General features: G+C 41.0%; 1 protein-coding gene across 4 annotated transcripts in view; it reads right to left on the reverse strand.

The window, feature by feature from the left end:
* itga7 (integrin, alpha 7) overlaps positions 1 to 26654 on the reverse strand; it is a 33321-nt gene extending 6667 nt beyond the window's left edge. Inside the window, exons 1-22 of one of the 4 annotated variants that reach the window (XR_013284691.1) lie at positions 26242 to 26654; positions 11925 to 12052; positions 11620 to 11699; positions 11278 to 11533; positions 10041 to 10172; positions 9416 to 9523; positions 6865 to 7072; positions 6543 to 6739; positions 6311 to 6399; positions 6088 to 6215; positions 5925 to 6020; positions 4931 to 4992; positions 4655 to 4824; positions 2747 to 2896; positions 2519 to 2634; positions 2185 to 2371; positions 2035 to 2109; positions 1413 to 1492; positions 1232 to 1309; positions 917 to 1019; positions 594 to 800; positions 158 to 274 (exon numbers count right to left, since the gene is read on the reverse strand). Coding sequence is in view for 3 of the 4 variants with exons in the window: in XM_077530259.1 (XP_077386385.1) it covers positions 158 to 274; positions 594 to 800; positions 917 to 1019; positions 1232 to 1309; positions 1413 to 1492; positions 2035 to 2109; positions 2185 to 2371; positions 2519 to 2634; positions 2747 to 2896; positions 4655 to 4824; positions 4931 to 4992; positions 5925 to 6020; positions 6088 to 6215; positions 6311 to 6399; positions 6543 to 6739; positions 6865 to 7072; positions 9416 to 9523; positions 10041 to 10172; positions 11278 to 11533; positions 11620 to 11699; positions 11925 to 12052; positions 26242 to 26447 (2973 nt within the window). In the remaining variant the exon portion in view is untranslated. The remainder of the gene's footprint in view (positions 1 to 157; positions 275 to 593; positions 801 to 916; positions 1020 to 1231; positions 1310 to 1412; positions 1493 to 2034; positions 2110 to 2184; positions 2372 to 2518; positions 2635 to 2746; positions 2897 to 4654; positions 4825 to 4930; positions 4993 to 5924; positions 6021 to 6087; positions 6216 to 6310; positions 6400 to 6542; positions 6740 to 6864; positions 7073 to 9415; positions 9524 to 10040; positions 10173 to 11277; positions 11534 to 11619; positions 11700 to 11924; positions 12053 to 26241) is intronic. The other 3 variants (XM_077530259.1, XM_077530262.1, XM_077530260.1) reach the window with 3 other exon arrangements.
* Between the last annotated feature and the right edge of the window lie 1144 nt (positions 26655 to 27798).

Consider the following 27798-nt stretch of genomic DNA (forward strand, 5'->3'; position numbering starts at 1 on the left):
AGCTAAGTCCATAGCAATTTCATAGTGTATTATTTATTTGAAGCTAAAAGTATTAAGATTTAGTTCTAAAAAAAAAGGCTGTGTATTGACTTGTTCTTTTGTGTGTGTGTGTGTGTGTGTGTGTGTGTGTTGATTTGTGTATGATGTCCTCTCTCACCAGCGTGAGTGACTTGCGCCTCTCGGAAGCGGCCACAGCCGGAGCGGTTCGTCTCACGCCGCCGCTAGTCGTCTCTTGGCCTTCGAGATCCGGGTGGGAGCGGCGAGCTCGTCCAGCCTGGTGACAAGCCGAGCACACAACTGTCACAAGCATGGACATGATATCATATATTCTTTATCCTCTGCGGGGAAAAAAAACAAATATTGAAGCTTATTGAGCCACTGAGAATAATGAGTGCTATTCTTCATTCATCTGTATGACTATTTGGTATTTTACTGCCCCCCTGGTGGCCTTGTATAATATTCTAAAGATTTTTTTTTTTTTTAAGTCAAAGGGGAAAAAAAAAAAAAAAAAAAGCAAAACACACTTGTAGCACACAATTATAGCACTTGGGGTACACTAGTATGAACTCAATGACCTCTTCTATCATACTCACAGTTTGATTGACAGGCTGCACAGGCGAGGGTCCAAGCAGACTCAAAGGGTTAATAGCCCCCGTCGGAGTACAGTGGGATGCCAAATGTCCATCAAAGTTCATGCTGCCCGGGTACAGCAGCCACTTGCCATTGGCCAGCTCATAGGGCCACATGATGTTGAGGAAGGCGGAGCCTAGCGTTTGCAGAGCTTGTCCAGGATTGGCCACCTGGGGGAAGGCATCAGCAAATATTTTAACGTCACACCATGGAGGACATTTTAACAACCTGCTTCTTCCTTTTAAAAGCACAACTCGTTTAAAGTGGAAATGTTGGCGTTCCGCACCACAAACTCAAAGTCCACAGGGTTTCCGACGTCCTCCAGAGTGCTCATTGCGCTCTCGCCCTTAACATCACCGCTGAAGAACAGCTGGTGAGGACGAGCTAGCCTGCAGAAAAACACAATCGCATCAACGCCAGCTGTACACAAATGCAACGTGTTTATTTAGTATAGTGAAGTATGTTCTTGTTCTATAACTATCATCATTCTGGATACTTGATATCAACCTGATATCAAATCATAATAACATATCTTTTAAATTTGATCTCATAAGGATTACCTAATATTGTGGCCAGTGAAAGGAAAGTAATTGTTACGCACCCGCTGACAGACAGAGGGAGCTCTATCACAACTTTCGCCATCGCTGTGATTGGCGCCAGGTCAGGCTGCTCACTGATGCTGTGGACAAATAATAAAAACATAAAACAATAAAATCATTATCAGCTACAAAATAATGTGCAACCATTTTTAAAATGCCTCAATACTACAAAAAGGTACTTGCGTAGTCAGTTGGAGGTCGGCGGTCAACTCTGTGGTTTCAATGGTGATGTTGGCCGTGCTCAAGTTGATTGTGAATTTTAACTAAAAAAAAAAAAAATGACTGAAATGGATGTGTGCTTATGATCTCATATATTATTAGTTAATACATATTTACTGCCTGAGAAGTGTGTCACAAAGACAATACATTTATTATTATTATTATTATTATTATTATTATTATTATTATTATTATTATTATTATTATTATTATGTCGCTGTTGTTGTTGTCATATACTTTTTTAAAATAACAGTGAATTTTACATGTCATCACATTGATAATTAATTGTATTGTGTAATAATATAGAATGCCCATTCCGGCTGATACAGAGCATATTTTTATTTCAATATTCTCTACCGATTATTACTCATAATACATAGTGAGCAAATTAAAATTACAAGCACGTAATGCTCTCGTTTTCAAGCAAGTGGCAGAATTTTCAGTCACCAAATGAAAATAATATCAAGACACTATATTGATTTACGATAATAATAATAATAATAATAATAATAATAATAATAATAATAATAATAATAATAATAATAATAATAATAATAATAATGTTCAAGACATTGATTAAGCTTACCTTTGTGTTTCGTTTCACAGGATTCCCCAGGTCACATTCGACGTCGGAGCCATTTTGATTGGCTTGACACCTCATCTGGAAGTGAGTCCAAAAAATGTCATCACGCTGCCGTCACGTGCGACATATTTTATGATGGCCGCCCAAAAGCACCTGAGCGGGCACCCTGGACCCGGCGTAGGACAGCGTTTTCGGTAGCGAGACGAGCAGCTGGGCGGCGTGGGCGTCGTCGCCGTCCTCCTCGGGGCGCAGCGGGTCCGAGGGCGTGTTGGTGACGGTGATCTCCAACACCACCACGCGCTGGTCGGACAAGGAGAACACCTGCACGTCGTCCTCGTCCCTGAAACGCACCAACAGGGCGAAGATTAACAGCAATTTAGACTGAACCGAGATGGCTGCAGAGTAGCAAGGCCCATTCATGCTTGGGCTACCGGTTGCTAGGCAACACTACCCTTGCGAAGTGCATGTTTTACATCCACACATTAACCTTGGCAGGGGGGTGAAAAGGTCAGAGGTGAGAGGCCGCGTTCCAAAGCGGTAGCTCAGCTTCAGGTTGCTCTGGCAGATTTTGTCCGAGCCGCATCCCTCGCGCAGGAAGTTCACCTTCAGTAAAGGAAGAGTGATGAGTATTAGAGAGTAAGACTCGAGATGTGAACTGCTCCAAGTGGGACTTTTAATTTAAAATGTATTGCAGAAAGTAGTAACCCTGACTGACCTCCGAGTGCAGCGTGTTGGAGGGCGACACGTTGAGCACTGGTGCCAGTTTCTCCAGCCGCTTGGCTCCAGAGTGCCGGCGCGGGGGCACGGGTTTGATGGTGTGGGTGATGGCCAATGAGATCGGACGCAGTTTGTCCCGGATGTTCTCCTGCATGGAGAAAGGAATTCCGATATGTTACAGAATAGCAACTGCTGCCCTACTGGTCACTTTAACTTTGCTTGGTGACTCTATAGCACAAATGGTTGGCTTACATTACATAAAGACTCTATGTACTTATGTTATTAAATAATTGGCCCTGGCATTTTGACTTAGGCCTGTCGGCGCAGCCCAATTCTTGACCACTCTTGGCTACCACGTAGCTCTACAACTGATGTTTATTGCTTCAGTTTGTACTCTGTATCGTAAATGATTTAATGGGCTGTTCCCTCTCAATTGTGGGCCGGTCGCTTAGGTAAAATGGAGGAATATAATAATTGAATAGCGCCACAACGGCCCCAAAAGACACCGGCCCACAAGGCATCTGCCCTGTAAGCCAGATGGCCAGTCCAGCCCTGGATTAAACTACAATATGAGTGTAGTTCATACAACCGGAGACAAAAAAAAAAAAAAAAAAAAAAAAAAAAAAGACTTAAAACTGAGTGCTGTGCCATCATTGTCTGATTTATTAAACTTTGGAACTCTACAGGACCATCTCAGAAAATTCGAATATTGTGATAAAGTCCATTATTTTCTGTAATGCAATAAAATAAGCAAAAATGTCATACATTCTGGATTTTACAAATCAACTGAAATATTGCAAGCCTTTTATTGTTTTAATATTGCTGATTATGGCTTTTTTTTTTTTTTTTTTTACTTTGTCTGAGGAAATATTTTGAGATAGGATATTTGAGTTTTCTTAAGCTGTAAGCCATAATCAGAAATATTAAAATAATAAAAGGCTTGCAATATTTCAGTTGATTTGTAATGAATACAGAATGTATGGCATTTTTGCTTATTTAATTGCATGACAGAAAATAATGGACTTTATCACAATATTCAAATTTTCTGAGACAGTCCTGTATTTGCATTTATGTGGTCCCTTGAACTATTCGGAAATAAAAAGATATAACAGAAAAAAATATTCGGAAATAAAAAGATATAACAGAAAAAAATATAAATAAAGATTTGTGCACTTAAAAAAAATATTAACATCAAGTGTCCTCTGTTCTTAAAAATAAAAAATGAACGGAATTTTAAATAAAGTTTACAAGTGATTGACAGGTGAATCTAGGCGGCACATGACAAGTTGGATCAAACCATTCTGGTATGGCGAGATGTTGGGTTTCTAGCATAGTGAAATTGAATAGCCTACTGTTTATAAAAATAAATTTATGAACTAATATTTTTCTGAAATATTTATATACGTACCCCCATTTGAGAACCACTGTCTTAACGTAATTTAATTTGTCAATTTACAATTAAATTTTTTTGTTTTGTTTTGTATTGGGTTGGGGGTTTTTTTCTATCTTTTGAGGTCATTCATACACATAAGTTCCGAAATATTTTATTAAAAAAAAAAAAAATCTAACTTGCCCAGTCAGCACTACGTTACAGTTGACAGCCAATCCTAAAAGCTTTTTTTGTGGATGCTATCAAAAATGTAAATTTCACATTTCATTTAATATGGCAACTCTGAGTACCTCATTGATTTTTTTTTTTTTTTATTATTATTTTACTGCTCTGTGAACCTTATTGCTATCTTATGAACAGGTTTGTCTCAGACAGTTAAAATTGTATACAAACAGATAACGCTGATGTCATCACTTTACAAACAAAACTACTAAGAGACATATTGGCTTGATTATACTATATATATATGCTATGTTCTCCTAACCATTATGACGATCTACATAATGTCTTACTAACATGGAGCTGGAAGGTAGCGGTGGTGCACGCCGGATGCTTCTGGCGATGCAGCTCCACCTCCTCGGTCTGCATGTACTCCGGCTCCAGGGAACTGCGGCCCAGGAAGTTGATGCGGTGCGGCAGGCCCAGCTTCCTGCGGTCCGAGTCGGCTTCAAATCGCACCACCAGGGCTTGAAAGTGCGCATGAGGGGGAGGGATTAAATGGCGGAAATCGGAAGCAGCATTAAGAATTCGGATGCTCATTTTAGAAATTATTATCTTATATGCGAGACTCACTTAAATGTGGCGAGTAGTGCACTGGGTGGGCGGCGTAGACGAAACAGGCTTTGACCTCGATGCTAAACAGGAAGAGCAAACATATCAGGGACACAGAAGGAGCTAACGTTACAGTATTGACCTTACCGTGACACGCCCCTCCCCGCTCACAAAATGCGACAAGCAGCGCCCTCCGAAATTTACCGGTCGAGATGAGCTGAAGTGAATGGTAAAGTAAATTGTAAATGGTAAAGTTTTCGAATCTTCGAGTTGTTTCACTTACTTCGACCGATTGTCGGCAAAACCAAAGGTTTTTTTGATATTGTTCCTGTCAAGCAGGGTAAGAATTAATTTAATTAATTTAAAATTAATTACCTCATGGTGTCAATATTTTGTTGGCATTTACAGTAAATATTAAGTCAACAAACGCGTGGACGGTTAGCTACCTGGAGCTATTGTTAGCCTTTGGCTAAAAACAACAATGGAGAACATTACCTTAGCTCAGATGTAGTCGTTTCTGGTCATTTTGGAGGGGTTCAACTGGTCGCGTGTGCAAAGTTTGTTCTGTTGGCATTCATAGTAAATAGTACGTCAACAAAAGTGTGGACGGTTAGCTACCCGGCGCTATTGTTAGCTTTGGCTAAAATCAATGGAGCGCATTAGCTTAGTGCAGACGTAGTAGTTTCTGGTCATTTTGGAGGGATTCAACTGGTTGTGTGTACAAAGTTTGTTCTGTTGGCATTTATAGTAAATAGTAAGTCAATAAACGTGTCGGCGGTTAGCTACCCGGCGCTATCGTTAGCTTTGGCTAAAATCAATGGAGAACATTACCTTAGTACAGACGTAGTAGTTCTTTGGCTAACCATGCAATGCAACACCGGGAGCTGAATTGCTTTTGTTTGTTCGCAGCAAAATGCACGTGCCGTCGAAGACATGACGTCTTGCGTCTTGATTGGTTTACTAGGTCATGCGGGCGTGGTTTACGGTAAGGTCAATTGCTGGGATGTCCTCTTACCAGACTCCATCTCGACCCTGACAGTTATGCTGGGTCAGATCGATGTATTCCGGGTCAATGGATATTTCCCGAACCACATGGATGACTGGGCGAGACCTTTGCGGACAGAAAGGAACGATCAAAGGAAAGTTCAAAGTAGACTTACCGGATCGGCTTTTTCTACCTGAAGAGCACCACTGAATTATTGAGAGAGCCCACGGCGAGGTCTGGATATTGGTTCTCATCCACGTCCAAGCCACCTGAGATGGAGTATCCAAAACGCCTCACGTCAAAGTCTTGGCCATCCAGCACCTTGATAATCAAAGGATGTTGAGACTAGTGAGGTCATATATAGCATATCATTGTCAAGAAAATGTTGAAGGTTGACTTCCACTTTAAAAACGCACCTGAGCAGGTTTGGTTTCAAGTCCTGCGTCCGAGCCTCGGTAAATGAACACCTTGCCGTCCCCGTCGAACGGAGCTCCAACGGCGATGTCTACATACGAAATGAGATTGACTTATACACTTTGTGCAAGGACATTATTTCACACAAATCAGTTGTAAAACGGGATTTGATCATCTGCAGTAATGTCAGTTTTATGCTGTGATGTCATGCTTCTCAAGACGTTTATCTCTCACCTCCATATCCGTCCTGGTCCAGATCGCCAATGTTGCTGACCGTCATGCCAAACATGGAGTCGTACGTCCCGTTGAGACGGATGGGCCGGGCTTGATCATCCCAGTGACCAAAGGGGTTCAAGTACACGTAGACAGCACCACCGATTTCTGCCTTACGGTCAAAGAAATTGGGCGCTCCCACGACCAGGTCGGTCCAGCTAAAGATAGAAACAATTACTGAAAACCCCCTCGTGACATTGTAGAGTAGCATCTGTCATCAAGCAGTTTGGTTCAAAACGGAAAATTTGCGGACGGAAGAAACCCACAGCATCTCTCTCCTCACCCGTCATTGTTGAGATCCGTGGTCGCCACAGAGTAGCCGAAAGAAGATGCGAGCTCCTCTCCCCAGAAAATGTGCTGGGGCACCAGCCGGTAAACGTTGTCCTTGCGTAGCAGCACCACGGCCCCCGTGTGATTCGCTCGCGGAGCGCCCGCCACAAAGGTCAACTCCCCGAGACTCATTATTCCCATGGCCGAGTCCACAGAGAAGCCTGGCCGAGGAGGCGGAAGGGGGGGTAGTTAGTCTCAGGATTTAGTAGTATTGACCGTGGGGGGGCTGCTCTATGCTCATCTTCTGACTAATGAAATGTATGCCTAAAGTGACTATTGATTTTATGTCCACCTCCTGATGGGGGCCAGCTATGCTTGTCGGTCTGCCAGTATGTGGGGTGATCTATTGAGCTTCAGCTCATGTCTCATGAGGTCTGCATCGCTTACTTTTAGTCAAGGCATGTAAACATTGTGACTCGACATTAATTGGATTTATAGCCGTGAGCAGGGATTCCTCAACTCTGGTGAACACTCTCTGGGGTGTGTGCCACATTAATGGTATTATAATTTCAAATTTATATTGATTTTTTCCCCCCAAAAGTAAAACTAAAACTGTGTGCATGTGTGTGTGTTTACAGTATAGAAGTGTGATTGTGGCAGGTGGCAAAGAGTAAGTGTGGTGCAACAACAATAACAAACTATCTAAAGAGAAGCAAGCACATGCTAAAACATGCGAGGGGGTGCGAGTGACAAAACGGGGGTGGTCTGTCCAGCACTAAACATGCTTAAAAACAAACACACACAAAAAGTAAATATAAAGGAGGAGACAAACAGCAAGCAGCTCCAGGACAGCAGTGAGGAATGTCTGAAGTGTAAAACATAACAAGGGCGTCACAGGCGCTACTTTTGCCACACAAGATGACTTTTAACGTCGGTTACAAGGTCAACATGGTAACACTAAAGTGGAGAATGGACAAGGATCACAAAGTCTTAAAGGTACATCTGCGTCCTTATCAAAGACCCTGCACTTTCTATATTCCCCTTAACTAATTCAATATTTACGTCTTATTCCCGTTATTTCTACCTTTAATTTACTTTTCTTTTTTTTTTACTTTTGTTATTTTGCTCCATGAGATAAGATTTGTTTAAAATATTTTTATGTATATGTTATTTATTTACTCATATAATTATAACCTGACAATTTGCAACTGGTTTATGTTTTAAAATAATTTTAAGTAATTTTTAAACATTTTATTATATGTCTAAAATTGGACAACAGACCCATTATTTTCCTTCCATTAATTTTTTAATAATAATAATAATAATAATAATAATAATAATAATAATAATAATAATAATAATAATAATAATAAATAATGATAAACATTTTATGGGAATATAGTATTCAATTATACAAATATATGTATTAATGTATAAAATGTAGAGTGCATTGCAAATTAAAAATATTATTATTATTATTTTTATTATTATTATTATTATTATTATTATTATACTTTCACAATCATGCCATTTTTTATTCCAAAACTGTTCAGCTTAGGTTCAAAATTAATTTAAGTCAATTTTTCCACGAATGACTTCATACAGTCATACAAATTCTCATAAAATATTTTTTCTCATCAGCCATGCAGATGTGTCATTTCATCTTGTTAGGATCAATGGGGTCATGTGAGTTATTAAAAAAAAAAAAAAAAAAAAAAAAAAAAATGAAGGCTAAAATGTCACATGGGAATTAGTGTTGTCAAGGAGACGGGCGGCTAAATAAGGAGTGGGGGGCGAAAGGGTGAACAGGCCTGGAAGGTATGTGAATTAGGAGATTTACGGGAGATCCACGCAGTCAGTGAGACGTAAGAACACCGCAATCCAACATTAACGATGAAAAGGTCCTGTTAAGTCCACAATGGGTCATTAAGCTTGAACGGGACACAGACAAAAATATACCTCAAAAGAAGGTGAAGCTCTTAAAAAAAAAAAAAAAAACTTGATACACTAACCCTTGTTAGTGAGCACGCTCAAAAAAGTCAATAAAAAATCTTTGCCAGTTACACACTTTTGCAAAACTGGGAGAGTGGCGGCGAGAAAACCAACACCAACATACCCTGGAAAAGCCTAATTTTTGAATACTACATGCAGACTTGAGATGACAAAGACCTACAGACACAAGAGACTGACTCACTGTTGCTTCAAGAGACAACCACCCACTGATGATGTTGTGGTTCATTCGCTTGACGTCGCTTGACGTCGGTGCAGGCGGATACCCCTCAGTGATGGTGTGAACGCCACTCCTTTTGCTAAACATCAGCTCGGATGGACCGAATCTGACTGGATACGTGGAATTGAAATGAATGGATGGATGGTTTCAATTGTCATGCTTGGGGTGGTTGTCTCTTAACAGTAAAGAGGACAAGTCTAACACAGATCAAAATCCAGACAGGTGCCATTAGCAGAGAGGATTACAACCAAGAAGAAGAAAACAGATTTCAGGGCTACTTCTACGTCAGAAAAGGCCAATCCAGTCTAAAGAAAAACACATCACGCCTACAAACCTAAGTAGCTATTATGGGCTACATCCTCAAATGTTGTGGGCTTCCTGGAGGGCTCCAAAGTTTTGTACAGCAGCGCGTCTTCAACTGGGCTAGCCATGAACAAGAGCCCTATGGCCCAAGACAGGAAAGGAGTAGAGAGGTAGGGTGACAGGGTGGTGAAATGTGAGGGAGTAAGGCAGGGTGATGAAGAGGTAGAGTGACAAAGAAAAGGGGAGAGGAGGGTGCAGGTGAGACAAGCTGTGATTGATTGGTGCTGTGTTTCGGTGGGTGGGCGGCAGCAGTTTTCCCTTGTCGAAACCTCCCGGCTCTCTGGTGGAGCGACAGCCCTCCGGGTTCAGAGTGTACCCTCAAGTCTCACGATCTCAAGTCCCATCAGGTCATTTGAAACCAAATATAATTGCCAGTCCAGGAAAAAATCCAGACACCAAATCCCGGCCAGGAATGAGTTTAAAATCTTGAGGGTTTTGGCCGTAAATAACCTTCCAAGAATAGATGGAGTCACTGCTCGAGTTGCGGCCTGGGGCTATATCGGAGAGCAAGTGGGGTACAGTCTGAGCCCTGAGTCGCCATCCTCCACCAGACCCTCGCTTCCTCTCCAGCAGTGAGCAGGGAGGGCGACTCCTACCCAGGTAACTGTGGTAGGGCACAGGGATGAGCCGGGCATTAAGCTGTTTCTGATCCGCCACCTCGTAGGGTCCGTCATCATAGAAACCAAGGTCGAGCAGCGTCTGGTTTAGCAGCTGTACGCGCATTTCACCTGAAATGGAAACGTGTGAGGCCAAAATACATCCGTAAGAAACATTTGCATGCTCCCAACACATTGGTGGAAACCATCTTGGCGACTGCACTTTAGAAAGTCAGAGGACTACAGACAACCCCAAAATGAAACATACATTCACTTGTACGATACTGCAGTATTGATCCTGGCGCTGCTGCTCTCAGTCCAATTAGGATATAGTACCATCAATCAATGAGGTTTTTAGCATGGATTTTTGTTCTATAGCGGAAAGCTGAGCTGGATGGATATGATTCTTCAGTAACAATTCAAAGATGAGGGGCCCTTGTCACAATCAAACCGATAAGATCTCCTATTTAGCAGAGGCATAAAATCCAGGTCTAGAAGGTAAAAAACTTCCCAGAGTTTGGCTTTAGCCACAGGTGCTTCTACTCAATTGATAAACAAGCTCCCCGGCAGCCGGTTAAGGAGAAGCACCTGTGGCTATAGCCAAACTATGGCAGGGTTTTTACTTCGTGGACCTGTATTTGCCACCTCTGACTATTAGCTGTGACGAAAATGATTTACAGTTGATTTGAGATAAAGCATCCAGAAGACTTGAAGAGTACAGTAATAGTTTAACGTAGAACTGGGTGATTACTTCATTCCCTAGCTTTGATTTTTACATTGCAGGTGATTTATTCGTAAGTACGAGTTGAAATTTGAAAATAATCACGGTGTATGTCCGGTTTCAGGGTGGCAACTTAAAGTTACCCAATGATTTGAATTTGCCATTGTGAGAATGCTCGTTTGATGGAAGACTGCGGACATGTCCACTTTGCAGTTGTGGGTCAAGAAGACCCAATGATCTTATCTTTACCATTGCAAGGACTCCGGTTTGATGGAAGACTTTAGACATTACCTCTTCGGAACTGGCAAACGTATTGTCATCCGCATAAGAAATTTTCAGAAACGTTTGTTCTTTCTTGAGTATATTTACCGACTCAACTAGGACAAAAAAGGATTCTACCTTTATCCAATGTTTGACCCTCCTTGTTTCTTTGTTGTCCCATTGCTGAAATGTACTTAGTGCCACTCTAATGCAAGTTCTTCATCACATCATTGTAATCCCTACAGGCCACCGCACCTTTCCAATTGTACGTTCCAGGGGCCCCAAACAATATGAAGTTGTTGTCTGGGGTGAAACTGACGGCAAGGCCCTGCTGGCAGAAGCCAAACTGCTCGTGACCCTGCGGACGACCCTCACAGAACTTCCACTCTCCTCCGTCCAGATCATCTCTCTCCGTTAGGTCTTCACTCAGGACGTAGCAGCGTCCGATGGGATCGCGCGTCTCGGAGGGTTGGTGCACTCGTTGCCTGAGTTCGTACAGGTGAGCGCAGGTCTGGGGGAGAGATAGAGTTGTGGTTTTTGTGTTACTATAGAATTAAAACGTTTTAATCGAGAGATGCTGATACAGCCTTGACTTACCACCACCTTCCCTCCAATGCCCTGGCTCTTGACAGTCACTCCCAGCCACTGGTTGTCTTTGCTCTCTTTGTTTAGACTCACTGACGGAGAAGAACAGAACATTTGTCTTCAGACACTTGTGCCATCTTATGTCAAGTAACCTTTAAAACAATTCCATAGAATTCTTGACTTCCAAAAAATGTTCAAAGTTGGTATTTCAACTGTTATAACCAAGACAGGGAAACAGGAAAGTCATGTGGCTTCTTGGTGACTCCGATACTGCGTCAGATGGAAATGCATTATGTGTCAACTTTATAAAAACTTACCTTCACCATCAATATCCACCCTCTCACAGTCATATTCCTCAGGCGTGATAGGACACTTGAACAAGGCTCCCGGTCGACTGCCGCGCAACAAACCCTGACCTGCAGCCTGTGGTGCCCCCACCAGGATCCTGAAGCAACACAAATTTAAAGGTTCCTATGATGGTTGATACAAGGATAAATTGATCCACGTCAAGAACAAATCCATCTATATATGTTGGTCAGTCATTAGATGTAGCATCACTAGCTAATGTTTAAGATTGAGTAAATACTACAAGAAGCATTCCGTCAGTCAAAGGACAACATGTGGAAACCGTTCCGTTAACCTGCACAATGTGTACTAGACAGAAAACATGACTTCATGTTATCTTGACTTTAGTACGGCTCTATCTTGTTTGTACAAACTTGCTTTGGCTCTCAACACTCCCCCATCACTGCATGAAGGCGAGCAAAAGCCTTTATTCTCACTGAGGTGGGTGCTGATATTTTTTTTTGGGGGGGGGGGCAGAGTCGCTGCCCTCTGCCTTATTAGGAGCGTGGATTCTTAGGATAGCGGGCTATTTTAAAAACTGAATGTTGGGCCGCATTCCAGCCAACGCTGTCAGCCATGGCGGATGCGTGGAAGCGAGCCGTCATGACAGATGGGGGGAAGCGGAAGTGGGGAAAGTAACGAGGGAAAGTTAAAATAGGAAAAGTAAAAATAGTTAGGGTCAGCTTTTGTTTATAGCTTAGCCAAATTAGTGCAACTAAATTGCTCCCTTTCGTTCCATCGTAAATGACTACATTTAAAATGTACTGCTAATTAACAATTCCTTTTAATCTCACACTTCAAAAGGTAATTTTATACTGACTATGCTAGCATTAGCAAGTTAGCCTTTTTCGGTAGGTTCTGCTATTTGGTTAGCGATAGCATTTCAATGGGCTCAACAGCTAACTTCAATGTGCATGTGTGAACAACTATACAATTAATAGAGATAATGGCAGCTGCTGTACTTGTTTTTTGTTTGTTTGTTTGTTTGTTTTTGTGACAAGCATTTGTTTGAAAGAGGCATTTATTTATCTGTCTTGAATATCATTCACGATTCTCGGCTCATAATTGCGTGCATTGAAGCCTTTTGCACACTTTTATTCTTCATTGTTCAGATATGAGTCACAAAGTCCCGTCGTCATTTTCAACTGCCAGCTCATCTTTCAGTGAACCCACATGACATGCACTACTAAGCTATGTGGGGTTTATATGTGTGTGTTGTTGGGGGTGTAACAGGAATAAAATTACACACACACATTGTTGGCATGGCCTCACTGTACTGTAGTTACATTACCGTCACTACACCCTGAGATCATATCGGGCAGTTGAATGTGAGCTTGGGTTTTGTTTGGAAAAACCCACATGAACCGTCCAAATTACACAGCAGCAAACTCTCCATATCCCCATTCATCTGCCAAGGGATTAGATAACATATTCACCTTCACCTGCATAAGGTACACCTTCTTATAGAACTGTAAAGATGAGCTGAATGCTCACTGATTTTGCCTGAAGGTTGTTTTTCCTTCACAGGTCAAAACTGGCCACATTGCCGCCTGTACCTTCAAATGTTGTCAAGGTTATTTTTGGTTTTCCTGAAAACATCAAAAGTGACACTTGTGTTCTCAGTGTTACAAACAAATCCTAAACAAAACAAAAAAAAAACGTCATGGCAATAATTGGCTACACGATTATTGCTAGTCATTGTTGTTTTGTTGTTGTTGTTGTTGTTGTTGTTTTGTTTTTTTATGATAATGCTTGGTGGCAACCACCCACTGGTAAGAAATTTGCCATCTTGCCCATTGGCTTAAAAACAAAACAAAAAAAAACTCAAATAAAAATATTAAAATTAAGAAAAATAAAAACTAAAAAAAAAGATCACAATTCAAATCATGTAAAAACAGCAATTATCTTAATATACACAATCATGTATTTTATCTGATCGAAATGGAAAATTATATAATCAAAAATGTAAAGTGGTATAAAAAATACTAGCCGACACTACGAATCGCTCATATTTATTGCGACTGTCACACCACACAATTGCATGTTCTCTTGTTGCTAGGCAGAGTTCAAAGGGCTAAATCATAACTGCCCCATCGGCCAATGAAAAACAAGCTATAGAATGAAAATGACTCCCAGATCAACACTATGAAGAAGATTTAATTTGGAATTTTTGAAACATCAAGCATTAAATATTACGCAGAAAGTTTGTGACATCCCCTAACACTGGTTGTTGTTCGGATAATATAGAAAAGTACCACAGGTATCAAGTGAACATCTGCTAATAATGGTTTGTTATCATTTACCAGATTGAAAGGCAAACAACTGTACACTGATAGCGAGACCTGTCACCCAAATTAAATTGGTGTTAAGTAAATAAACCGATGAAGACCAGACTATCACCAATCATTTGCCACGACAAGCTCTCAATCACTGAGCAGTAACTGGCACTAAAAGTAGCCATATGAAGGCGAAGGCTTTTCATCCTAGAACATTAATAGTGACAAACATACTTATGGCTAAAAGCAGAAAACACATAAGACCCTTGTCGCTCTCCCCACATTGACCCTTTGATCTCATCCACCGTCATTGAGTGGCAACCAGTCCAGGGTGTACCCCACTTCTCTCACCAATAGGAGTGACCGATGAGGATAAGTGGGAGAAAATGGATCGTTGGGCACAAACTCTTCTGCATATTTTCCAACTTTTCCCTTTAATGAACCAGATTTGGACCTTTGAAGACTATCTAAGTTTGTGGAAAATGAGTTGCACCGTCAACATTTCCACCACAATTTCAGATTGATGAACGACCTCTATCTCTTCTCTCACACTTAACATGTGTTTGGTGGACAACAGACTGTGGAAGGCAGAATCAGCAGGGGGGCGAGGGGCTCTTTTGGCCCCGTTATTGTCCCGAGGCAAGACTGTGACCTCTGACCTGGATGCACAAACACACACTTGCAAAGGCGAACATGTGCAGACATGCAAACATTATTATGTACCTGAATCTTTATTCACACACGTATGCACAGCTGACAACAAAAGTCTACATACACCATCTGTGTAAACCGGGGGCGGCTCAGTACCCGGACCGCCGCCTGTCTTTAAAACGATCGCTTTTGGGGAAATCTCACTACGGAGAGCAACAGCTGAGAATGAGGTGCTGTGAATCATGATGCGTGCCACCGTGAGCCAGACAAGAGGGCATGGCGAATGCATAATAAAACGGGGAAAAGAGAGGGACAGAGACAGCTGGCAGTCGGTGCGAAAACCCTTTGGGACACTGCGGTTCCCTGCCGGGGAAGGTGATTCAAAGCAATGATTTGTTTCAAAGAAACCTTTGGCAAACTGCAAAATCCCTCATGGTCCGGATACTGATTGCAGTACCACCAGAAACCTTTGTTGACATTTGAAGACAGATCGGTTCTAGCAATGGTCAGAGTCATCAACATGCTAAAAAATCTGTTCAAAAAAAAAAAAATTGGGTGCTATGAGATAAGTGACCCCATCCTCGTGTCACATACATCTTTAACTCATTTACTCCCAAAAGCGTGTAAATATGTTCTATTTTAAATATTACCATGGTCCCAAAGACGTATTTATATATATATTTTTTTTTTTATGCTATAGCATACAGAAGGCTTTGATGCAGCCTCTCAACTGAAGAGAACGCTTGAAGCAATGGTAGTTATTCCAAAAACGGCCAGCAACTGGCAGCAGAGTATAAGAGATCAACCAGGGCCATGTCACAAACAAGCTCTTTTCTCCACTGTTTTAAACAGATTTGTGAATAATGATGAAACTTAGCTATATTCTAATGCTACAGATATATTGGTAGGTAGATTGGTAGGTTCCATGTTTTTATAGCAATAGAACACAATATTCTGTGCAAAATCAGTCAAAATCCAGTAAAAAAACAGCCGGGAGTCAAAATCTCTGGGAGTGAATGAGTTAACAAGCCCCTCAGCTCACCAGCTGGCCCACTATTGATCACATGTGAATGACCATTTCCAGGTAATTATTGGCCCTTAGGAATATATTCACATCTGTTCTGTAAGATCCATTGTCATTCTTCTCCTTATCAATCAATTGATCCATCCATTTAGATGTTTATCTACGGAGACCAAAGAACACTGGCAGGCAGATCATGGGCACAAGATGGATGACATCGATCCATCTGTCATTTTCAGCCATTTCTATAGTTGACCTGACCACCCTGGTCTACGCAACAGTGTCACAAAAAAAGAAAAAGAAAATATTCACATTCATCCTTATGGACAATTCAGCGTTGTAAATGAACTTTACATGCTTGAATTTGGAATACAGTGGACGCCAGAGTATAAGTGAACTTCAGAACTGTCAGGCAGACATGCTAACTGCTAGCATGAGAGTGCTGCGACAATTTATGGCAATTTATCTCAAGGGTAGGTGGAGATTTAAACTACCGTACATAAAAACAGGACTATAAACATAAGCATTGACACAAAACATTGCAGACTGACCACTCTTCTGGGATTTTGTTAAATAGCTCCTGCTAATTTGTTAGCAACAGCGTCAAAACTAGCGCAGTAGCTTATTGAATTAAGGTTAGCCGACATCTTACTGAAGGGGAAAAAAGTTGAGTGGATATTTCTGATATAATTACTATTAATGTGACACGAGACCCTTGTGGAATCGGACTGCTCTGTTTGCCCGAGAAGACGTTTCGCCTCTCATCTGTGTAGGCTTCACCAGCAACAAGGCTAGAATTAGAACTGCTCCAGCCCAAGTTGGTGTGGAAAACTCCACCCACGAATGTTATCATTAAATGGAAACCTTTTTTTATTAAGCTAACACAAACATTTTTGTTAATGTCACTTTTTTGTTTACAAATGTATTTTTATTTAACTGGTTGACATAAACACGTCTTGTTTTGACTGATGGCTATATAAATAATAATAAAAAAATCAAAAAAGCCAAATGAATATTTGTTTATTGAACTGAAAGACAAACCTGTCATATAAAATGTTTTCATTTCCTGGTTTATACATGACAGCTACTGTATAGTGATGCTATCATCTGATTGATTCAACCGCAGGAACACACGCACACACATTTAATCAAAAGGTGAGGTCACGGCTTATTCATCCCTGCAGCTCCTGCTTGCATTAGACCCTCCCCCACATTAGGAGAACGTGACAGCCAGGGTCAACCTCTTGCTTTCTTCTCAAACAACCTTGATGACAGTTGAATAATTAAACACTAAAAACAAACAATCGCGCCACCGATGATCTCAACATGGAAAGGATGCCATGTTTTCTCGCTCTCATTGCGACTCAAGTTGTGTTTTTCTTGCTGACGGCGCGCATTGTCCCACTCTCACTCGGCTAATATTCCTGAAAGCTTTCGGGCCTGGCACCGGCGCTTCCCGCCGAGCTTTTGTCCGGGTCATGGCGGGCCGGCGGAGTGCTAAATGGACAGCCAGTGAAGAGTATTCACGGTGAGAGTCCTATAAATCCTTACTCGTTTGTAGGTAAGCAGTGGGAAAAAGGGAGGAACGTGGATGCGCTGCCAAGGCTTTCACGTGAATGGGCTGCAGGAGATTTAATGACAAGAGTTACTGTAGATGGATCAGGAATTGAGTTTTTGGATGGGGAAGAACAAGGGGGAGGCTGTGCTTAACCCAAGGAAAACGGGTTGGGGGCAGGAGCTTTTTTTTTTTTTATTATGCTTTTGTAATGCAAATCAACAAGTCCATTCTGTGTGTGACGGAATGGTGCGGGGACATAATGACACACATTTAAAAGGGTGTCAAACTCATTCTTGTCACAGGCCATGTTGTAGTTATGGTTTCCTTCAGAGGGCTGTTATGAATGTGAAACCATATCAATGTATCATTGCTTCATCAGTTTCATTTCGAGTTTAATTCCTTCCATGCTCATGATAGTAACTCAAATATTAATATCTAATCATCTTTCCCCATTGAAATGAATGGAAATGTAATTAATCCGTTCCAGAGTCCCCAAAAAAACCCATTGTCAGTAAACATAGTTTGGCCCTGAGCTAACCTGAGATTGACTAAAGCAAAGTGAAAAAATATGCTGTGGTCTGACGAGTCCACAATTTTTCTTATTTATTTATTTTTTTTAAATCATGGATCAAACCAAAGAGGAAAAGGACCATCCAGATTATTACGAGTGCAAAGTTCAAAGGTAGCATCTATGATGTTAGTGTCCATACATGGCTAACTGACATACAGGTTTTGGCAAGCCACAGGGTGAGCACAGTGCAATTATGTAATTATTATATTAGCCTATTAGTGATAAATAAAATAAAAATAAAAATAAAATAAAAATAAATAAATTCTGGAAAGTGTCTCTGAATTTGCACAACATTTTGCGAACATACTTCATAAGACCTCAGTTCAGCAAGTCTTGTAAGATTTAGTAGAATTATTATTTTATTATTAAAGTAGCACTAAGGAACTTTTCAACCTTAATAAAATATTTTCAGAACTCTTCAGTTGGAACATCAACTTAAAACTATCTGATTGGTACCTTTGCCATGGCCTGAGGGGGTCTGCATCATTTTTATTGGCACTAAACAACTTTGAGGAGGATGGTAGGAACACTGCCAAACAAAAAACAAAAAAAACTACAAATGTACTAACTGCTTTATGGCGTACGTCAATGACGGAAGTCAACTTGTGAGTTCAAAAACAGCGCAATGCGCTTGCGAAATGTGATGTTCCTTCAGGCATAACTTTACCGCTTTTGTCCATATGGTGCCGCCATAATCACCATAAACTGAAAGTTCCTTAGTGTTGCTTTAATGGCATTCAAAACGTATAAAATATAAGATATGTCCATCCATCCATCCATCCATCCATTTTCTTGACCGCTTATTCCTCACAAGGGTCTCGGGGGGTGCTGGCGCCTATCTCAGCTGGCTCTGGGCAGTAGGCGGGGGACACCCTGGACTGGTTGCCAGCCAATCGCAGGGCAATATAAGATATGTACTAAACATAAAGACTGTTTTTAAAGTCAGCTACCTTGCTCACTATTTTATATTTCTATGTAACTGTCACTTTTCCCGAATATGCCAACAATTTATGACCCGCTGTCACAGCGTACCAGTGCGTTGCGCTGAGATGTCGAGCGGTGGAAATGGCTTCCTTGAATACAAAAGCTGACCTAAAGACCTCAGGGGATGAAGATGAAGCACAATAGATGTCTTTGAAGGCCACACGGACAAAACAGCACTGATGATTTGTGAGCTGCGGAAAAGACGCCGCATCGCCCGTGCTTACACTTTCAACTAAACACTGAGGCAGGAAAAAGGATGTAACACTTCCATTGGATCGGGTCCAGCATACAAACTGATGCAGTGGCAGTGAGCCAAACCCATCTTATGGGGGAAGGCGGCATGCTGTATATCATGCTGCGAGGGCTATATGGATGGAAAATGACGGTAAAATGTTAGTGCTTCATATAGACTTTAAGTGCTTGATTGGATCAAATAAAAGCAGTGCTGCCACGCCCACAGCAATTGGAATATCTCAGCTACAAGATATCATGATTTACTTTAAACACAGGCTAGTTTGGTGGGTTTGCGGTTTGTATAACAGCCTCACAGTTCCAAGTTTTGGGCCTTCCTGTGTGGACTTTTCATGTTTTCTCCAAATACATGTTAGTGTGAATGTGAACATGAAGTGTCCCCCTATTGGATGATGACCAATCCAAGTTCTTGCCTAAAATCAGCTCACCCACTATCCTAATAAGGACAAGCAGTACACAAAATGGATGGATGGATATTTAAGACAATGTCAACTTCTTGCTTTACCCCTGAACTTAAATTATTAATAAATATAGCAGTCAGTATTAGGCCATTATTTTAGGGATGTAGCGATATTTATTTTTTTAATTATTTTCAATACAATCTTAATTTTTTTTATTTTAATTTTATGATATAAAATGTTTTTTTTCATGTTTTATTTTTTATCAGTTTTTTTGCAATCCTTATTTGTAACTTTATATGTATTTTTTTTTATTTATAAAGTTTATTTTTTGTCTTAAATATGTTTTTATCTTTACCTTTATTTAAAATTATTTTGTTATTTTAATGCATTTTATTTATATTTTTATTTTAAGATGGAAAATTTTCCTTTGTGTTTTTCATTTGTATCTTTATCTTTTTCTTTATTTTTACTTAAAATTTTGAGTTCTTTTTTATTGTTAAAGATGTGATATTGTAATCTTTATAATTGTTTTAAATTTTAACATTACTTTTCTTTCTAAATATATTTTACTTATCTTTATTTTCATTTTTAGTATCATTGTTTCTGTTTTGAAATATTTTATTTCATTTATATTTTAAATAAGATGAGTTTTATTTGTATTTTTTTAATCTATATTTTTTAGTTGTGCACACATACACACATATGCATACATATATGTATTATATAAGTACAGTATACTGTACATATATAATTATAATTTTTTATTATAATTTTTTATTTTAAATTGCTGCCTTTGTTTTACTCGTTATATGTGCTGATTTGTATCTTCCCAACCGAACCAATAACCAATTTACATTATAAGCATTATAAAGTATATGGTTGTCCTCATTGTTCAAGAGGGGAATATAAAGCAAATATATGTTGTCAGCATTAAAATGCTGTTTTGTGAGACTCTTGATATCGGTGGCGATGAAAGTCGGAAAAAGTAAAACGTCTAATTTGCTGTTCTGCTAGACAGCTGAGGGCTTGAACACAGGGAGTTTCCTGTCTTCGCCATGTGCTCAACTATTAGTGGAAGCACTTGTCATTTCAGTATAAATAGCAGATGCACACATAACTCCCACTCAAATGCCCCCATCGTCTGTCTGACAGCAGCGGCGGCGGCGGCAGATTGTTAAGCTGCTTCGAGATGCCAGCAGACCTCCACCAAGGCCAAGTAATAGAAGCCAGCGCTTGTGCTCACACTGAGGAGATAGTGTGTGATGCGACACAAAGACATTACAGTAGTTCACTGAAGCAACCGCAAGAAGCTGGGCATCAGCGTGGGCTTCTGCCGATAGCCATCTGTCACAAAGCTGCTTTGATTTTTACAAACCGTCTTTGTGCCTCCAAAAAAAAAATCATGCTAGATTACCTTATTTACACTCATACTTAGAGCTTCGGTGAAAAAAAAATATCTTGCTATACGGAGCTGACTTTTTAATGCTCATTACTGGCACCTACAGGTCTGGAGTGCAACTGCACCCACTGACATGTCAAGATTTTTCAAGTGTCAGAAAGAAATGTTTAACTCTTTTACTGCCAAAAACGTTTAATAACGATTAGTAAAATCACGATGTATGCCACCATAAACGTTAAATGATGTCGACTATGTGTTTTTTTTTTGTTTTTTTTTTATCAAAGGGCAGTGCACCGTCTAAGTGCAGCACGTGCTGCCTGGTCAATGAGTTGTGGAATCAAAAACCCTCACTATCTATAGCCAGCAGATGGCAACATTGTATCTCTTTTCAATAGTCTCAATGTGTATGAAATTTGATGAAACAGAAAGTTTTCAAGGATAATGTAAATGATCAAAGCCTTTGTCATATTAAAGTTTTTTTTTTTATAACGTGTGGCAGTAAAAGAGTGTTGCATTGGATCGCGTGAAACAAGTGTTTGGAACTTCAAAGCAGTAATCATATCATAATCTCCGAGTTCAGTGCATCGTGACCTCAGGCGAGAGTCACACACAAAGCTCGGCCACATTCAAAAGCGGATGAGTCAGTTTAGCATCTGATTACAACACTTTGGGGCAAGATGTCCTCGTCATGGCGCTTTTTAGAACGTGTCATCCGAACCGCTTAATGGAAATGTATTATTCATACAGGAGAGTCAGTTTCCCTGTATTTGTTTTGTGAATAATAAAGTATGCTCTCAGAATAGAGTCTATTAGCTACTGCTGATGTTGTAATATGATTTCTGGGAATTTGACTCGTAATGTGACATGTCCTTCTGATATGTTTACATTTAGGCTATTCTGTTTTTAGACCTTTAGTATATTTAAGGAAGTCAACCTTAAACATTTCTTGACAATAATATAATATATAAACATGACATTCTGATTAATATTACATTAATGGAATATAAGTTATGCCGCAAAATCCAGCCATATTTATCCATCTCAGGGGGCGGCCATTTTGCCACTTGCTGTCGACTGAAAATGACATCACGCCTGCTCAGCAGGCAACAACCAATCACAGCTCACCTGTTTTCTGAACCTGAGCTGTGATTGGTTGAGACCTGAGCAACTGTGATGTCATTGTCACTCGACAGCAAGTGACAAAATGGCCCCCTTCTGATTGATTTTTTTTTTTAATCAATATCAGAAGGCATCCATTTTGTTGCTGCATTTTGCTGCTTAACTCATATTGCATTAACACAATATTAACCACAATATCGTATTTAGTCTATTGGGGCTGCATATAACATATTATTATTGTCAAGGATTTTTCTTTTCTTTTTTTTTTTGAAAAGGGGGGTATTGACTTCCTCCTTAAAATAAGTCATAGTCAAACTTTCTTCAACATCCCGAAAACAGAATTGCATCCATTCCATTGTTTACCTAATAGTGTGGCAATTGAGAGTAAACACGTGCAGTCAGGCGTTTCTGACAATATATTTGCTAAAAATATAAGCAAGCCATCCATACATAGCGATGGAGTGACGTTACGAGCGGCCACGTTACACATTGTCCACGCCATCACTTTCTTGACCTTCTTCAGGTCCTCCCGCAGCGCAGCAATATGACACTATTGGCTCGAGTCGCTTTTAAAAATAAGATGGAGCCATGCCGCTGCGCAATATATACACAGTATTGCCGGTAGTTTTAAGGCTGATGTCACTGTGTTGGTCTGAGCAGGCGACAGCAGGACTGCAGTGCAGCTAAAGCGGGCAGTTGACAGTTAAAAATGGAGGAATATGTCTATTAGCGGGGAGGTGAAGAGGCCTTTAGTTGTTCATGCATACTAATTGCACTACAATAATACGTTATCATTTTCTGCTAGATGGCTGAAGAGGCAATTTAGCTGTTTATGAAATATACAGTATTAACACAATTTGATGAATACTTGATTAACTTGTGTACCATGGGTTCAAGCATTAATGCCATTGACATTGTGTTGCTCCCACTGGCGTGAGAGCCTTGGCCACCAGGTGGCAGTATAATAATACAAATTAATTAACAATCGCTTCCAAACTCAGTCAGCTGCAGTAATAGTCATTTTTCATAGAGGATAAAGAATATATACTGGTAAGTATTGTTATAATGTCTATTTTGCTGCACTGCCCATTGCTTAAAATGTTCGAACTTTGCAACATGGATTGTTTGGGTCAATATACAATGTGAAATCTTCTTTGTTTAATGTTTAGTAAATATCAAGTGGTAGTGTCAATATAAATACTACATTGATCCAATTTATCTGAGAGTCTCTTTATGTGTATGAATTGGTGCTGCTGCTTTGGTTAGCAACAGAGTTCAAATGGATATATAGGAGGAGCCTTAATAGTCTCAGGAGAACTTTGAAGTTGAACAAAGTTGAAGCAAAAAGAAGGAAGAGCGCATTAATGGGCAGAGTGAGGGTATGCATACTTGAAATCAATAGAGCGCATAATAAGCTCTCATAATCATATCTTGGAGCAAACGTCCACTTGCTTGTAAAGTGATGCACAAGTGAAAAAAGAACACAAAATGAGGCTGTACAAGCAGCAGGAGTTGAGTGAAGACCCGATTTTAGACATAAGCGACGTCAACTCATGGTTGCGGGAATACTGATGACAATCAATAAACCTCAAAGACGTGTTTAATGAAACAATCTGCAGAGTCTGCTGATTCATCACATATGCTCCCATACGCCCTTGACTTCCCGTTCAGCCTATTAGCTGAATGTACAGTGCACGTTAAACTCCCGCACCCGCTTGAATTACGGGTGTCCTGACAATCGTTTGGCACAACAATGCGGCAGCACGCATCCAGTAGTAAGTTTGTTTTTTTCTCTCCACATTTCAGGACGAAGTATGGAACGTGATGTACGGATCTCCTCATAAAAAACACATTTGGTGAAGAATCAAACTGTTGGAGCCGAGCGTTGAGAATTTGGAGCTCCATGGAAAGTAATTAAACATGGCCGCCAAGATGGATGGATGGATGGATGGATGGATGGATGGATGGATGGATGGATGGGGGGGCCGGGTGGGGGTTTGAGGCCTGCCCCACTCCGGTAGAACTCCTGGCGCCCCGGGCGGGCTCCGGTGGCCGGTGGACTGTCCAGTAGCCCTGCTGCGCTGGCTGTCCGCCCATCGTGGTGCCAGATTGGTGGGGTGGGGGGCGGGTTGGGGGGGGGGGGGGGGGTGCTTGGGGGCGGGCGTGCCACCTACACCCGCCGGGTTGGGTGAGGCCCCGCTGGTCGCTCCTCTTGGGTCGCGGGTGGCGGGTTTGGGTGGGGTGCGGGGGGGTCGTGGGGGGATGGGGGTTGGGGACCGGTGGGGACCGGTGGGGACCGGTGGGGCGCTGTGGGGGCCCGCCGGGCCTCGTTCTGCGGCCTTGGGCTCGGGGGTGTGGGCCGGGGCTGGGGCGGGGGTGTTCCAGGCGTCTGGGTCGGCTCGCCGACCGGTGTCCGCTCGGGTGGCTTGGGGGTGGCCTTGGTGCTTCTGCGGCCTGGGGATTTCGGGGGGGGTGGCGGTGCTCGCTTTGCTGGACCGCGGTTGACGGCTTCTTTCTTTGGTGGTGGTCCTTATGCATGCCAGATCCATCGCACCAGCATCTACTGAAACTCAAACAGAAGTTGCCTCTCCCTCCCACAGCCCCTTGAATCAGTGGGTGCTGGTGTCTGTGGATCTCACTTTTCTTTATCTATCCTTCCCTCCTTCCTCTCTTTAGTTTTTCCTCTGGTCACTTGAGATCTCAATTTATTGGAAGTTTGAGGTTTCTGGGGTTGGCATAAGACTCTGGTTTTGTAAGCACGCAGGAGGGGTTTGGTTGGTGCTGGATTTCACTTTGATGGATTGGATGTACTGGCTTCTATGGATCTCACTCTGCCTCATCGATCCTTCCCTCCTTCCTCTCTTTAGTTTTTCCTCTGGTCTCTTGAGATCTCGCTAATTTGCTGGAATTTAGAGGCTTCCGGGGTTGGCGTAAGACTTTGATTTTGTAACCATGGGGAAGGCAGGAAGTGTTTGGTCGGTGCTGGATTTCACTTTGATTTATCTTTCTTTTCTCTTTATTTTTTCTGACCTTTTCTCTGGTCTCCTGACCATTTGAACCTCACGACTCTGGCAAGATTCTGAAGTACCTGGTTAAGGCGAAGGGTAATGGGATATTTATAAGGTTTTAGGTGAATTAATGAGTATAGATTTATACGTATTTGCACGCACACGCACGCGCACGCACGCACGCAAACGCACACACGCAAACGCACGCAAACGCATGCACACATACACACACACAAAAAAAAAAAAAAAAAAAAAAAAAGGATGGATAGTTAAATATTTTTCCATGGCTCAATAAAGGTCGGAAAACACCGGTGATGTTATTATTATTATTATTATTATTATTAGTATTATTATTATTATTAGCATTATTATTAGCTCTTGTAAAAATAGCAAAAGTTGGCCGATGTTTAAATCTCACCAACCACCTCCACCCACACTCAAAAATCTGCAAAATAATGGCCGATTTTTCTCCCTGTTGGAAAGTTGTAAAGTTCCAAAAAAAAAAAAAAATGCTAAAAGACAAAGGGTTGGAAAAGAGTCGAATGTAATTCATATCTTTATTGTTGGGGCAAAAAAAAAAAGTTATTTTATTGATTATATTGTTTGTTTTAATTAATTGATTGGTCACTTAATTGGTTTTGAGAATTTTATTCAGCCAAATTATTTATTTTTGCCAAATATCAGAAAAAAAAATCTGCCAAAATACGGCTAATATCTCAAAAATCACCCAAATCTCTGTGCTGTATATTAAACATATAAGTTTGTGATTCTGTAAGCAAAGACGGTGAAGCAGCATTTTGCTGTTATGCTGTACGCAAATGGATTAAGCCCTTAACAAAAGTGTATATTTTTAAATTAATTTTCCAAAATTGTTTTCTTTAGTTCTTTTGTATGTTAAGTACATTTAAATGTTGTACTTTTAATGATGCCTGTATTTTAACCATGTAATTCACTTTTGCGAGTTCTGCCTGTGGTAAGTTGTAAAAGAAAAGCGGTAAAAGGTTCCCCTGCATGATTGAAACAGGTGCACACAGAAGTTGTAAACTCACCAGCTCTGAGGTTCCGGTGTGAGCTGCTGGTGTAGCGCGAGAGAGAAACCAAAAAAGGTCCCGCGGTCCCCCAGCTTGTGCAGCGTGTGAGTCGTATCCAGGTTGAAAGCCCCCACGTGGTTGAGGAGAGTCAGCAGAGCCCACAGGAGACCCAACCTGCTGCTCCCACTGCTCCCAAGGTGTCCACCCAGGGCCGCTTCTGCCATGCTGAAGCTTCAACAGCAGAACCAGAAAAAAGATCTCGCAGGAAATCCTGCTCCTGCGGCGGGAAATCCTCTTGTTGTGGCTTTTTGGTGCAGTCAGTGTGAAAGGGGGGGAGCAGGCTGGGCTCAATGTGCTCCCGTCGGCTACCAGAGTGCAAGTGTGCAGTACGCACCTCCTCCCCTCTCCTCCTCTGTGCACCAGGGGGAGACGAGGGAGGACAAGTGCCTTGAATAGCCCCACTCACTCCTCCCCCCTCCATCCTCACACTCACACACACACACACATACACGCTCTCAGCTGACAGCAACACTCAAAGGACTGCTGCCAAAATACCAGGCAAGGTTGTCAAGGTACTTGGAGGCTGTTGAATAGAGACAGAGTGGGCGAAGAAAAAAATAAATATATAAAAATACACCAGACAGTTTTATTTATCTGCTGGGTTCACACGGTCCAAAAGACTTCACTTTTCAGATGCCCCAATGTCCCCTCTAACTTGCAACTCCAAAATCATCACTTTTCAGAAGACCATTATCAACCATTAGCATTGCATCATCAAAGATGGTGGCCAAAACTGTAGATTTTGGGAAAAAAACAAAAAACAAAAAAACATGAAATCTACCAAATTGTGACTTATATGGTTCCGGCCCGACGCCAGCAATGTGTCTGAGCGTTCATAAAAACTCCCTGAGATTTGAAACAGAGAGACAAACTACAGGCATTAGCTTAGCGCTAGCTAGCTGCTATGACAGACACAAGATGGATGGATTCAAAACGGTACCAAAAACAAAAATAAACAAATAAATACATTAAAAATATTGGGTTCTTCCATTGGTCAGTGTACAGCGAGGAATCCAGGTTAAAGTCAGGTATTTTAAAGGCAAAAAGGAAAATGTTTCGATAGTTTGACACGGCTTTGTTAGCCCATCGGCTACATACAGTCTTTGGTACACTCCAATGTGTTATCAAAAAAATACATACATTTGTAATTTACTATTGGAGTTTTCATATTGTGGATTATTTTTTGGGGGCGGTAAAGTGCAAGTAAAAACCCATTTGAATGGATTTGGGATATGGTGGTAAAAGTAATATACAAACAAACACGTATTTGGCGTACGAGTCGAGGCTTTAGCAACTTTCAATTCAGTGTTTGTTTCATGTTTAGTTTGACATTAAAATTCAACAGGGGGTGGCCATAATTAGCTTGAAGCCTCTTTTTGAAGAATTGCTTACATTCATTGATTTAATTATTAGAATTTGACTGCAATTTATTGTTTTATTAGACCCACGTCAAGGTAACAGATTCCTTTCCATAAATAAAGAATAATTAAATTAAGAATGAAAACAATTAAAATA

The sequence above is a fragment of the Festucalex cinctus genome, chromosome 8, assembly GCF_051991245.1.
Source record: "Festucalex cinctus isolate MCC-2025b chromosome 8, RoL_Fcin_1.0, whole genome shotgun sequence".
NCBI classification, from domain to species: Eukaryota; Metazoa; Chordata; class Actinopteri; order Syngnathiformes; family Syngnathidae; genus Festucalex; species Festucalex cinctus.